At 32.4% G+C, this 13,846-nt stretch overlaps 1 protein-coding gene across 2 annotated transcripts in view; it reads left to right on the top strand.

The window, feature by feature from the left end:
- Window positions 1–13,846, top strand: part of LOC118200991 (kelch-like protein 5) — a 139,688-nt gene that overhangs the window by 79,396 nt on the left and 46,446 nt on the right. For both annotated transcript variants that reach the window (XM_035372991.2, XM_085808297.1), the window contains exons 7-8: window positions 6,698–6,860; window positions 11,091–11,303. In XM_035372991.2, the coding sequence (XP_035228882.1) occupies window positions 6,698–6,860; window positions 11,091–11,303 (376 nt within the window). The remainder of the gene's footprint in view (window positions 1–6,697; window positions 6,861–11,090; window positions 11,304–13,846) is intronic.

Raw genomic sequence — 13,846 nt, 5'->3', positions numbered from 1 at the left:
AGTGAAAGATATTTTGTGTGAAAATTGAAAAAATTAAAGTAATTAAGAAAAACTGAAATGTTTTAATATTAAAGTAAAAATTTCCCAAAATTTTTTTTGAAATGAATTCCTTAATAAACCTCTAAAAATTCCCAGAAATTTCTCAAAAATTCCTTTAGGAAGTTAAAGAAAACTTAAATTTGATGAAAGAAAATATTAAAAGTTTAATGAACTTGATTTAATTGGTATATCAAAACTTAACTAAATACTGGCTAAAGTATGGAAAATTAAAAGAAGAAGATTAAAATCTTCACTCAATTCGGGCTATAACTGAGACTTTTGAAAAGAGTTGGCCCTTTATTAGTAAAAGGAAAGAATCCAGTATTGATTAAATATACATATTTACAAAATATTTACAATAAAAATTTACAATAATTTCTCTACTCTTTTATATCCTTCATTACCCTCCAGTTAAGGTTTAAGGTAATGTTATCATATCCAAAAGAGCTAAAAAATTATAAAGTAAAGTCAAGGCCTGCCTTTTTAATATATAAATTAATAAATTTTGGTGGTACTTGGTTATCTATTTGTAAATTAATTAGTTTTATGATTTCTTCCTTTAAATCGTCATTTTCAGTACATATATTTTTTATTCTGATAATTTGGCTATGAAACGTGTTTTCTATTACTTTTCTAGAGATATTAGAGTTCCAATTAATTAGTTTAATAGTAGGAAAATGGAAATTCCTTTTTTTATCAAATAATTTAATTCTGTTGTGTTTAATAATTTGCAGGTCTAGGAATTCAATAGTATCTTGATTCGTATTCGTTTTATTAAGTGTTAAACTATTTGGGTAAATTTTGAATTTCTCAAAAGTAGAATTATTATTGAAAGTTATAATATCATCTATGTATCTAAAAGTATGAGCAAATAGCTTTAATTCATTTTTATTTAAACTGAGTTGGAATTTATGTTCAAATGTAAAAAGAAATAGGTTACAAATTTGTGTAGAACTGTTTGCTCCCATAGGAATTCCTCTAACTTGCTGAAAGATCTTATTATTGTATTTAATGTAGTTATTAAATAATGCACAATTCAGATAAGTATTCCATCTTTCAATACAAAGGATGTCAAGTATGTCAGGAAAAAGTTGTGGGAGTTGCATTAAACTAGTAAAAATTTCTTCTAATGGTAGAGAAGTATAAAGGTTTTCAAAGTCATAGCAGTTAATGTTCTTGATTGTTAAACTTTTAAAACTGCTGAGAACTGGAGCATTATTATAAATAATCCAGCTATAATTGTGTTGTTTGTTAACGAGATGTTGGATTAAATTACAGATCTTTTTAAGTATAATTGCAAATATGTAATCTATATTCTTTTTATAATTATTTGTACCATTAGCAATAAATCTAAATTTGAGTGGTGATTTATGAAATTTTGGGAGAGCATATAGATTTGCTAATCTATTGTAGTTAGATGGTTGTGAAATTTGCAGTTTCTTATGAAATGCTTTTAGCTTTTTTGCAATAACATTTTCTTGTAGATTGGTGAGTTTGTAAGTAATGGCATTATTGAGTTCAGTATTAATTAATGAGACATAAAAAAATTTTCATATTATGCTAAAGTTATTATTGGCTTTTTCAATTTTGGTAATTATGAACTTTTGTTTTAAATCCTGTAAAAGAGGTATGAGAATATTCCACTTCTTCGAATTTTTTGCTTGAATTCTGCATGTTTCCATGCCATAAAGATAGAATTTGGAATATTTAATTTGAAACTAGTTTTAACTATAAATTCGTCTATATTTTTTATGAAACTTTTAAAACTGTGATGTTTGTTAATTTTTAGTACTGGTCTAAATTTGGTACCTTTTTCCATTAAAATTCTTAAATGTTGGTTTTGAACTATTGCTAAATTGCCTGTTATAATATGTTGATGAAATTTATCTATGAAATCTTTGTATTGAAGCTCTTTACAATATCAATGGGCTGTAGTAGCTAATTCATGGTGGTTAATTAGCAATTTACTAAGAGGTTTTTGATACTTGAAAGCTGGTGAGATCTGTACTTTGGTAGCTGGAAAAAGTTGTTGACTTTTTCTGAAAATTTTGCTAAACTGAATATGAATGAAATGAAATTGGAAATGATTAGGATGAAAGAAATTGATTTTGCAGTAATATTTATTGTATTTGTTATTTGTAGAGAACTTATAATTGCAAAAGTCAATAATAAGGTCTTTGATAATATTGTGCCCTGTAAAATGTTGTTTTACAAATTTTATTAGTAATTTTAAGAAATTGTGCTTACAAGTATGCAACCAAGTAATTATATTTTTAGTGAAATTATCAGTAAGAAAGTAATTATTTTTATTATCGTGTAACTTTTTTGTATCTATTGTTGAAAGAAGTTTATTTTTATGTTTATTACCTGCTCTGGTTCCTCGTAGTGTTTTTTTACTGAATAATTTAAAATGGCTGTAATTTGGAATTTCATAATTTAATTTAATGTGTTGGTTGAATTTAATTTGTTTAAATATATATGTATATATATATACACACATGGAGTATGCTTTAAATTCATATTATATTATAACTTTTAAAACAAATTCTTGCGTTGAAAATTCAAATAAATAAGAGCATAAATAAAGCATTATATTTAATGCAAATTATAATAGAAATAAATAATAAAACACAAATATAGATTAAATTGAAACACGGAGCTAAGAAAGTTGCAGAAAGGGTGGAAAAAGAGTATGGGATTCAAACTCACGACCCTAAAAGGGCAAACCCAGCGCCGTCAGCTTTGTCACTAAGCTCGAAAGTGATTAGCAATTTTGGCTTATATACTTTATCAAGTAAATGAATTCTTAAAACTAAATTTTTTGGTCTTATTTCAGTGTGCTATCATCTAAAAAATTTACCAGAGTTTGTGCTTCAGCTTTTAGGGCATTTCTTACAAAAATATAATTTTAAAATGGCATTCCGATTGAAGTCAGACGGACTGCTAAAAATATATTCCGAGTGAAAGATGTGCTTACAAATATATGTTAGCGAAAAAAGCATATTTATAAATAGAGAAATACAACTTTAACATACATTTTAATGCAATAGAATATTTAAAAGGTCATCAAATTTAATTTATAAATAACCTGTTTCAAAAGAAAAAAAAATTTTAATGCCTTATCTGATTTGCTATAGCAGTTTGATACAGTGAGACGTTCATTATCATTAAAAGTAAATGTGTATGCAGAACTAGAAAATAATTATCAGGACAAATTTCGCTGTTTCATGGACTTGGAATTATACTTTTTGCACCTGATTTTCTTGAAAGTAATCACTGCTCTCTGCGAACTAGTGCAGTAGTTGCAATTATCTTATTTTTTTTTTAACTAAGTTCAGTTGATTGCTGTCTTTTTCATACGCAGATTTCTTGCTATAATTTTAATTCAAAAATAAGTTTTTTTTAGCAAAACATTGTTTCCCTGATCCAGCGTTCATCGCTACGTGTGCCGCCATTAGTTTTTAGTAACAACTCCTGATTGCTCCTTTTATACCACATGACCCCAATGCTTCCACAGACATGCGGACAGAAGTTGAACATTGTTGAACTTCATCCGTCACCGCACATTGACTGGATTGCAGATGTCAATCAAAGTGAATTCGCTCGCTGATTAGAGAAACGCATATGCATATGAAATACTGGAAAATGGCCTTTACTCTCATTCCAAAACAAAATATCAAAAATAAAAAAACATTACTTAAGAATGAAGAACAACCTGCTTCACTTTTGATAAATTTCATCACAGCAGACATACAGCTACATCTAGTGGCAGCAAAAAATACTAATTAAAGGCTCTATCTAAAAAGACATATATGGTACACCTATCCACAGAGTGAACTGAACAGCAGTTTATATGTGACACGCCCGGCTGTGAGATAACTTTTGCTGGCGATGCACTAAGACACACTCATCCTGAATGGGTTAAAAAAATGTTTAATAAAACAAACAAATAAGGTTTTATGTAATTTTTGTTATTTCCTTAAGGTTATAATGCGTTGCTATTTCATTAAAAAAGTATTCATATTTTTATTTTTATAATTTATATATGTCTTGATAATAAATTGATCTGAAATCCAGAAATTTCTGAAATTCAGAATCACTGAAGGCCCAACAGTTCTGGATCTTGGATTTTATGCAGTACAAAGTCTGAAATCCGGACTCTTCGGGACTTCCGCGATTACAGATTTGGGATTTTTCCGAATATTAGATCATCAGTTTAAATATAGTAATATGGCAAGTAGAAATTATAAACCTAAAAATATGAAATCGTGATTTATGAAATAATGAAGTATTTATGATCTAAATAGTATCAAAATTTACCCCAAAACACCCACTTAATATTTATTTGTTTACCTTGTTAAACATTTCTTTCAATGTAAGTTAAGTTGCTTTTTTTTTTCCTTCCCCCCCCCTCTTGGTGCTAATACTTTTCTCTTTAATTCTGTAGACAAACATAATCGCTTGTTTTGTATTATTGTTGAAGTCCTGTAACTGCTGTTTCGAGAATTCCAACTAAGTTGTCAATTGAAATTTTCTCGTTTTCAGTAACTTCTCTGTCACTTTCTCTTCACTATTGGTAGCGGTATTTTCTGGATCTAGAACCATACTACAGATTTTGCCATTTACTAGTTGATTGATGTTTGAGAAGCATTGTCATCACAATGAATAACTTCTTTTATATCATCTTCATTTATTACAGCTTCTCCATAATTCTTTACAAAATCCGTTAATTGGAAAATTTCACCTTTGTTTTGTGATATCCGAAAACCTTTAAAATTAGCGGCAATCATCATCAAATTTAGTTATCCTATACATATTTGGCTATGCGTCATGATCTTGGCGACTAATGACAAGTTGTTCTGTTAAATTTTATCGTGCTTCTATTGCTCGCTGAGACAATTAAGCCTGAATTGTATTAGTTTAGTTATTTATTATACTTAAATCTATTTCTTGCACATGCTTAAGGCTTATCATATTTCTGAATAAATAAATCTTATTGAGAACCGGCGCTAGATATTTTACCGCCTGATGCAGTCTCTGTGGGTCCTAAAATCTGCGGCTCGGTGTGGCCATACGCGCCAAAGCACTAGTTCTAGGTTTATGTGAATAACAAATCAGTTACTCTTAATTCGTATAGCCCTAAATGTAATCTTTGTGTCTATGAGTATCATCAACAAAATGTATTTTTAGCATATGGAAAGAAATCTTTGGTAAATTTTTCCTCGTCAAAATATTTTAACTCATGTACCTTAAATCTGTAATCATCGCCAAGTGTAATGTCAACATAAAAGGTTACCATACTCTTTTATTATTCAATTACTAACATAAAATTGTTTTGACATCTCTACATGAGTCATTACTCAAGTTGTCATGTTTTGATAAACATACAGTGATGAAAGGAAAGTGTAATAAATAATGATCGCCAGGTTGGTGTCAGATCAACAATGTATCTATGTGGAATGTTTTGATTTGAGATGTGTGCCAAGCAGATACGCAGCAATGGAGCCAAATTACTGATTGTACAAATTTATGCAAAAATTATGGTTTCTTCAATAACAAATTATTTTATTTAGTGTTGAAGTTAAGTTATTAAGAAACGGGACTCTCCAGATGTTTTATTATGCGCGGAGGGGGGAATCAAATGCGCATGCGTAAAGCCAACGAGAAAACGGGTTTGGTGGTTTTTAGGTCCAGATTTTAGATTATTCCGGATAATGGACGTCCAGATTTCGGACTTTGCACTGTACTGCACTATGGATGACATACTTCTAGAAATAGACTTCATGCACTGTAAATATGCTGAGTTTAAGAAGGACTTGGTTCTTTTTTTCCTCTTTGTTAAATTTTGAATTTGGTAAGGAAAAACTGATGCAGTTATGTTTTTTTAAATTTTAAGCCCCTTATCTTGCTCTATCATTTAGTATTAAAACATTAGGCCTAATAAAAGATAACGTAAACTTTTCTTTTTTTAAAGTGGGTACATAATATATGTGAAAAGCCATCGTTAACAGATGCTACTTTTGCTTAAACACAATATATACTAAGAACACTTTTGAATGCTGCAAACTGCTTTTGAAATAAATTAATTTAAAAATTAAAAGGAAAGTGAATGATCACAAAATTGAGTTGGAAGCATATTTTATTTGATATTTTGATAATTTAAAGAAGGAAAAAAAAAAAAAGAGCTTTATCACAGTTTTCAAAAATCTAAAAGTTAGTATTCAAATTTACAGCCACTTTAAAGCAAAAATCACACGTAAATGAATAAAATATTTCTCTGTTTCTTTAGATTGAATTTCAGATTTAGTGAGAGACACTTACAAGTCTGTTTAAATCATCTTTAACTTTGGTTTAGAAGTTGATCATCATTTTTTTTTAATTAGGCACAAGAGTGACATATTGTTGAGGTTTGACTGTTAGGTGCTACATAGTTGAATGTACAAAATAAGTTTTTTCACCTGTTTCCATAGTTGTAAAACTGTATGCTGTGTAATTCATCAATAATTGGGAAATAAATTAAGCAGAAAGTGCTCTTTATTTATAATAATTAGTGAATTCATTTAATACACTGACATAATGAAACACAAAAACAAGTTGCTATTCCTAAAATATTGTATATCTGTCAATATATTAAAATAGTTCATAAATTTTTTCTTAGGTGTAGGAGTTCTAGGTGGTCCTATGTATGCAGTTGGAGGACATGATGGATGGACTTATTTAAGTGCTGTAGAAAGATGGGATTCTAGCACTCGACAGTGGAGCTATGTAGCACCATTACATACTCAGCGTAGTACAGCTGGTGTAGCTGTTCTAAATGATAGGTGATTTATTTGCATCCTGATATTTTCTCTGTTAATTTTTAAAACTAAAATACCAAGTACTTAATATTTATAACAAATATTAAGTATGTAATGATATACTGGAATGCGTAATGTTCGGTGATGTTTTTGGACTGATTGCATGTTCCTTATTCACGCCATATCCTTATACGCTTGTCATCTGGCTCCAGAGCAAATCTTGACTCATCAGTAAACATGACATTGCCCCAGTCAGACACATTCCAATTGACATCAGCACCACTGTAATCGTGCCCCTCTTGATTTGATGGATAGAGGAACACAAACTTGAGGTACCCGGGCATACAGTCCACTCATATGTAATCTTCGGCATATGGTAGCTGCAGATATCGCCTTACCAATGGACACTGTAACCATAGATGTCACAGGTGTGGAGGTCGCTCTGCGATTCCGCTTGGCTACAATAGCAGTATATCGATCTTCCGTGGGGGGTTGTAACCCTTGGGCGACTGGCTACGAGCCTTCGGACAACTGTCTGTGCGGTTTGGAATTGTTTTCATAAATGTGAAATTACAGAATGATGAACGCCGAAGAAAAGAGCAACATCTGTGATCGACTGTCCTGCTCCAATACGCCCTACAGCACGCCAGTGCTCAGAATCTTCCATTCGTTTTCTGGAAGTCATAGAAACACGTATTGTTACGAAATGTACAGGCGTGGTAAGATGGCTTCCCCGCAAAGCAATTTTAGGATTGCCATAAAATGGCAAGGGAAGGCAGGGTTGCCATATTTGGCAAAAAATCACCCATTTGATGACAAAATTGGCGATGTGCCATGGACGGATGGAGAACCTTCTGGAATGAATTCTTACCAGTTTAGCCCAGAATGTTCTCGAACACAAGCCGAAAGCTATATAAAACCTGCTGGTCCGCAGTCAGTGAGTGCTTCATCGTGAGGGCGAGTGAGAGTACCTCGTCTAGAGTGTGAGTGTGTGTGCCTCGTCTAGAGTGTGAGTGTGTGTGCCTCGTCTAGAGTGTGAGTGTGTGTGCCTCGTCTAGAGTGTGAGTGTGTGTGCCTCGTCTAGCGACCTGATAGTTAGTATCGAGTTAGTCAGTCCGTATGGAGTCGATTGAGTTGACAGCCGGGCAGCGAGTGCCAAGTAGGTCGTCGAGTGGATTGAAGAGTCTCATAGTGTATCGCTGTTAGTGCATCGTCGAGAGTGTGTTAAGCTCTGGGAACGACTGAACCAAAGAGTCATTAGCTGTGCTCTGTGTGTTGTCGAGTGCATCGCAAGTTATAGCATGGAGAGTATTGAGAGTATGTGGAGTTCCGAGAACAATTGAGCAGAGTCGGGAGCTGTACTCTGGTGCTTTGCAGTGAAGCTGTCTCCACCGTGCTAGCCTAATAACCTGAAGGCTGTGTCGCTGATTGTTCCAGCAAGTGTATGGTAGATCTTCGATGACTGTAAAACGTGACTTTGAAGCTGTCCTGATTAATATTGGCTAAATAAAGTGTGTTTCGATACTTCATCAAGTGTTGTCGTTATTCATTCCAAATCTACGAACCCTGTACGAACGTGAAGGAAGAAAATAATGTAACAACTGGTGTCAGTCAGAAAAAAAAAATGCAACAGTATGTTTTGAAAACAAATCGTATGAAAGTTTTAAACATTTTCTATCAGCACTTACAATCAACTTCTGTTACCCTTCACAAAGCTGGCTTCTTATAAGACTGCCTTTTTTACATATTTCTAGACATGAAAGCGCGATTGGCTGTTACCTATCATATTTGCATACTTCCATCTACCTCTGCAGCAAATTGCATCCTCTTCAATTCTGATTGGCTTCCGGAAATTAGCATTTTCCTCTCCGTGCTTAACTTTTGGAAGTGAGTGTATTATTTTTCTTTCCATGCTAGTTAACTTATACGGGGGTTGTAAATTAAATAGTGGCAACTTAACCTTGAAACTCGCAGAAAGACGGGCATATGCAAATAGAATATGGGAGCGGTGAGGTGGCGCTGTTGTCGATGTGTAGAGTGCAAAAAACAGTTGATCTGCTTAGAAGGGTAGTTGTTGTGTGGCGTTAAAGTGAGGTTCATTTCCACCGCTCTAAAGCATGTTTTCAAAAGGTGATCAGCAGTCATGGCTTAAAATCGAGGTTGCCTGTGGCAAAAATGCAACAGAATGCTATCGAGGATTACTGGAAGCCTGTGGCACAGATACTTTACCGTATAGGACAGTAACACGATGAGTTCAAGCATTTCGTTTGGGTCGGAATGAAACTGCAGATTTGCAACGCACAGGTCGGCCCTCCATTCCTCAAGAGCAGATTGACATCCTGAGTGGTCTCCTTACCATAGACCGCCGATGGACTGTCCGATAATTATCCTTAGAGGTTGATCTGAGTCATCAAACAGTGTGGCGCATAATGATGAAATCTCTCAACATGATTAAAATTGCTTCCCGCTGGGTTCCACATCGACTAACCGAAGTACAGAAATGGCACTGGTATGCACTGGCTGGCACCCGCTTGGAGAGATACCATAATGAAGGAGACGCATTTCTGCAGTGCATTATTACCATTGATGAGACATGGGCACATGAGCCTGAACTAAAGCAGCAATCTATGAATGGCGTCACCAAGGTTCGCCACATCCACAGAAATTTCGACAGGAACCCAGTCAGGTGAAGGTTATGCTGATTATAAGCATACGACTGGGACGGTGTGATTCTTACACATACTGTACCTGAAGGACAAACTGTGAATGCAGATTACTGTTGCTGATTTCTACAGCACCATCTGTGTCCGGCTATGCGGTACAAACGTCCAAGTTTATTGCACAACAATCTCCCTATTGTATTGCATGACAACGCTTTGTTGCCATGTCGCAAACAATGTCACTCTCCTTTTGCGATGGTGGCAGTGGGAAATCCTGGAACACCCTTCCTACTCACCCGACGTGAATCCTTGTGACTTCGATGTGTTTCCAAAGTTAAAGGAACCCCTCCGAGGTCACTGATTTTATGACGTTTCATCTGTACTCCACGCAGTAGGGTGCTCAGTCGCTCACATCAACAATCAACACCTTTCCACTGGTCTACAATGGCTTCCCAACATTTGGCAAAAGGTTATAAGCTTTTGCTGGTGATTACATGGAAAGAATGTAATGCAATCGTACTTGTAAGTTCATACCTATATTGCCATTACTTAATTTACAGCCCTCGTACATGAAAAAAGCTGTTTTTTAGGGGAATGGAAGGTACTTGCATAATAATAAACGCTACCAAAAACTTCAGTGTGTGCAGAAGTAGCTTTGGCAGCAATTTAGATATTGAGACCTCTGTTATTAATTTAAGTATCAGAATTTGGATTCTTCCTCTCTTGAGGTGATTCAAACTTATATGAAACTGCCATATCCGTTTTTTCATAAAATTTGACTGATGTTAACTCCTTGCACCCATAGTAAAAAAATAGATTATTGAGCTGTTGTAAAAGTAATTTTCTTCTCTTAAACTAATTTCCTACTCATGCTTGCCTTCTGCCTGCACTTTTATAATATTGCACTTCAACAAAATGTTTTCTTTAATGATATACAATTTCATATGGGGATTAATGGTATTCTTGGTTATGAAAAAATGAAGTTATGAAATGATTATTTCGTTATTTTGCAAATATAAAGAACCATTGAGAAAATAGCCAATGTAGAAATATTGAAGGATAAATTGTGGGCCTTCTCTGGTGTTAATTTTAACTGTTTGCTTAGTTTAGTCCATAGTTGACGGAACACAGCAGAGTGGTTGAACTACATAGTTGCAACACAGATATAGGTATGTATTAGCAAGTTATTACAATAGCGTAGCTCCAATTGAAATTTCCAGCAGCTATTGTTATACAAGTACCAAATAGAAAAACAGTTCAATTTTGACATAGCTTAAAAAAATTAATTATTGCCTTCGAAAATGGAACCATCAACTTTCAGTACTTAATTATTATTAACAGACTTTTATTGATGCTTTTGTAAAAAAATCAGAAAAAACTGAAGTTTTTGTAACTGAGTTGCCAATTTTAAAATTTTCATATCTTTAGGATTTTGTTTATACTGTTGTGTGTTTCAGTAGTTGAAAAAAATTTCTGTAATACTTATTAAATTAAATTTCTTATTTTCATAAAATTTACATGGCAAATAATTCTGTGTTTGAATGTCAAATAAATTATATATAATGCTTTTAAACTTGAGTTAATCTTCTCTTAGATTATATGCTGTTGGTGGACGAGATGGAAGTTCATGCTTACGTTCAGTGGAATGTTTCGATCCATATAGAAATAAATGGACTTTCTGTGCCCCGATGTCTATTAGAAGAGGTGGTGCTGGTGTAGGTGTTATTAATGGATATTTGTTTGCCCTGGGTGGACATGATGCGCCTATTTTAAATCCCGGAGTGTCAAGATTTGCAAGCGTTGAAAGGTACCACTCTCTCATTCAGAAAATATTACATCATCTGTCTTAGCTGTTAAAAGATAAATGCTTTCATAGTCCATCATATCAGATTAATGTTTGAATTAAAATGTCTTTGGTTAAAAATGAGTACGGTAGCATGTGTATGTAAAGTACATTTAAGGTAACCGGGAACTAGAAAATGGTTAACTGTTTGTTTAGATAAGTTATTAATCCAAGATAAGTTATTAATCCATTGTTAAATTTTAAAAAAAGCTTTTGATACTCTAGCATTATTGAAATTGTAGGAATTCTTTAAAAATTACGCATGAGGTTTTAACTTTCCATCTACTGTAATTAAGATACAATTACACGCCAAACAAGTACTAATTTAGAAGCCAAACAAAAATCGGCGTTATATTTTCAAATTTTCACAGGATTGGTTTCGATGGTTGTTTGACTTTTAAATTAGTACTATAATTAAGTTATTTATTATATCATTTGTGTAATATGCAGGGTGTTTCAAAAATAATTGAAAAAGTAAAAATTCAATAGTTTGAAAACTGTAGACCAGTGGTTCTCCACTTTTTTAGCCCCCTTTCATCACTGCTAGATGATCTTCCCTGCTCCTTTCCAAAAGTAAAAAAATACATATACAAATTCCTTTAAATTTAGATTATTTTTTAACTTGTCTTATAAGAATCCTTAAAAGTCCTTAGTTTTTTTGTTTTTTTTTTCCTTTTAATAGATTTTTTGGTCTTTTAAAGTCTAATTTCGGCCAAAATCGGCAGAAAGGCCTTATTTTAATCATCTGAAATTTCTTCCTGTTTTTATGACTGGCATTTTGAATGTGAATTAGCATTTTGGAGAAATAATTTTAGCGATTCATTGGCAAATATAATTATTTTTGAATGGATGAATAGGTTCATAGATTAAAATTTGTTCCTATTTCTAATATAAACAGTGCAATACTTGTGTTTCTGAGTAAGAAGTAAAACATAAGCATTTCAAAATTATTTCATTTTTTTTCCTAAATAAGAGCTCTTAAACAACTTCTTTTCGCTTCTGGAAATGTCAGTTCTTTTATTAAACGGTTCTAAATTTAGCGATTTATCAACATTTTGGCGATTTTAAGATCAGTTTCTATAGAAATTTTTAATTCGGAAATCTGAGTTTTTTTAAACTGATTAATTTTATTAAAATAATGCTGATATATTGAAATTATAGTCAAGAAATAACATTAAAATGAAACATTTTCATTCTCCCCTATCATATTTATAAAGTGACATTACTTACCTTTTTGGCAACTTATACAATATTTTGAATCAGAAAAATAAACAAGGTAATAAATGCTTAAATTGAGTTTTAGTACAATTTATGAAACAATTCTTAGCAAAAGCAAAATAGCTATATAATTAATTAAAAATATCTTTGTTTTAATTATTTTTCATGAAAAGAGCTTTTCCCATGTAATTATCTCAGAATATGGATCACTTTTCTCTATAAAATTAATTTTACACATTTTTCCCTCTGATTTTTTTCAACATATTTCTGGCATTTTTCTGTTACGGACTTGGTAGGGGTAATTTCTGTTTAGGATTTTAGGCATTGCAATTTGGAAAGTTTAGAAGGATTTGAAAGCAAGATTTATAGACCAACGACTCTAGATGATTCCGGAAAAATGTGTTCATGGTATTAACGCATAATGGATGTATTTTACAGAAAGTTTGTGGTGAATTTCTTACTTATTGGAGAATTTTAGAAGAACAATTTAAAATAATATTTGAATCTTTACTTCTGATACTATAAGTCTTTTTCTTAACTGTTTTATCTTCCCTTTATTTTCTCAACTTTTACTAGACAAAAGCATGTAAAATATCAAAAATACTTCTAATCTTGTCACATGGAGAGGCATTCATAGAAAGGAATTTTTCTATTAATAAAGGAATTCAAAACTGACAATTTAAAAGATTCATCTTATATGTCTTGATGCATCATACACAGAGCTGGCGCAAGGCATTCTCTCACCTGATGTAGTCTATGGATCCCAAATTCTGCTACCTAGTGCATTCCTAAATTCTAAACGTTTAGCAATTTCTAGATTTTGTTGCTCAGTGTGTCAGTAAATTCTAAAAATTCTGCCACACGGGCTCTGTAACAGGTCCTTACCAGTGGCTCCCAAAAGTGTTTGTACACTTATGATTTTCATTGAAATAAGGCTCTATCCATTAATTAAAAGTAAACTTTCTGAATGATATTTTAATAATAAGATCTATAATCTATTCGTAACAAAATTACATGAAATATTTTTTAAATACATCGAAACTTTATTTTTAAGAAATTAATAATCAAAAAATGACAAACATTTTATCGCACAAAAGTCTTCATACACTTCATAAAAATATTGACATATTAGTAAATATTTTCATTTTTCATTAAATTAATATTAGTAGCATCCACAACAGCTTTTAAACATCTGGGAATAGATTTCATTTTTTTTTTTTTCAATTTTTGTATCAATGTTCATCCATTCTTCCATCATGGCTGTTTTGAGTTCGCTTTTCATTTTGATG

Source organism: Stegodyphus dumicola, chromosome X1 (assembly GCF_044657685.1).
Source record: "Stegodyphus dumicola isolate Sdum_Otavi_A_Nest chromosome X1, ASM4465768v1".
NCBI classification, from domain to species: Eukaryota; Metazoa; Arthropoda; class Arachnida; order Araneae; family Eresidae; genus Stegodyphus; species Stegodyphus dumicola.
The sequence above is the reverse complement of the archived record's forward strand: the minus strand, read 5'-3'. Positions and strand labels throughout refer to the sequence as shown.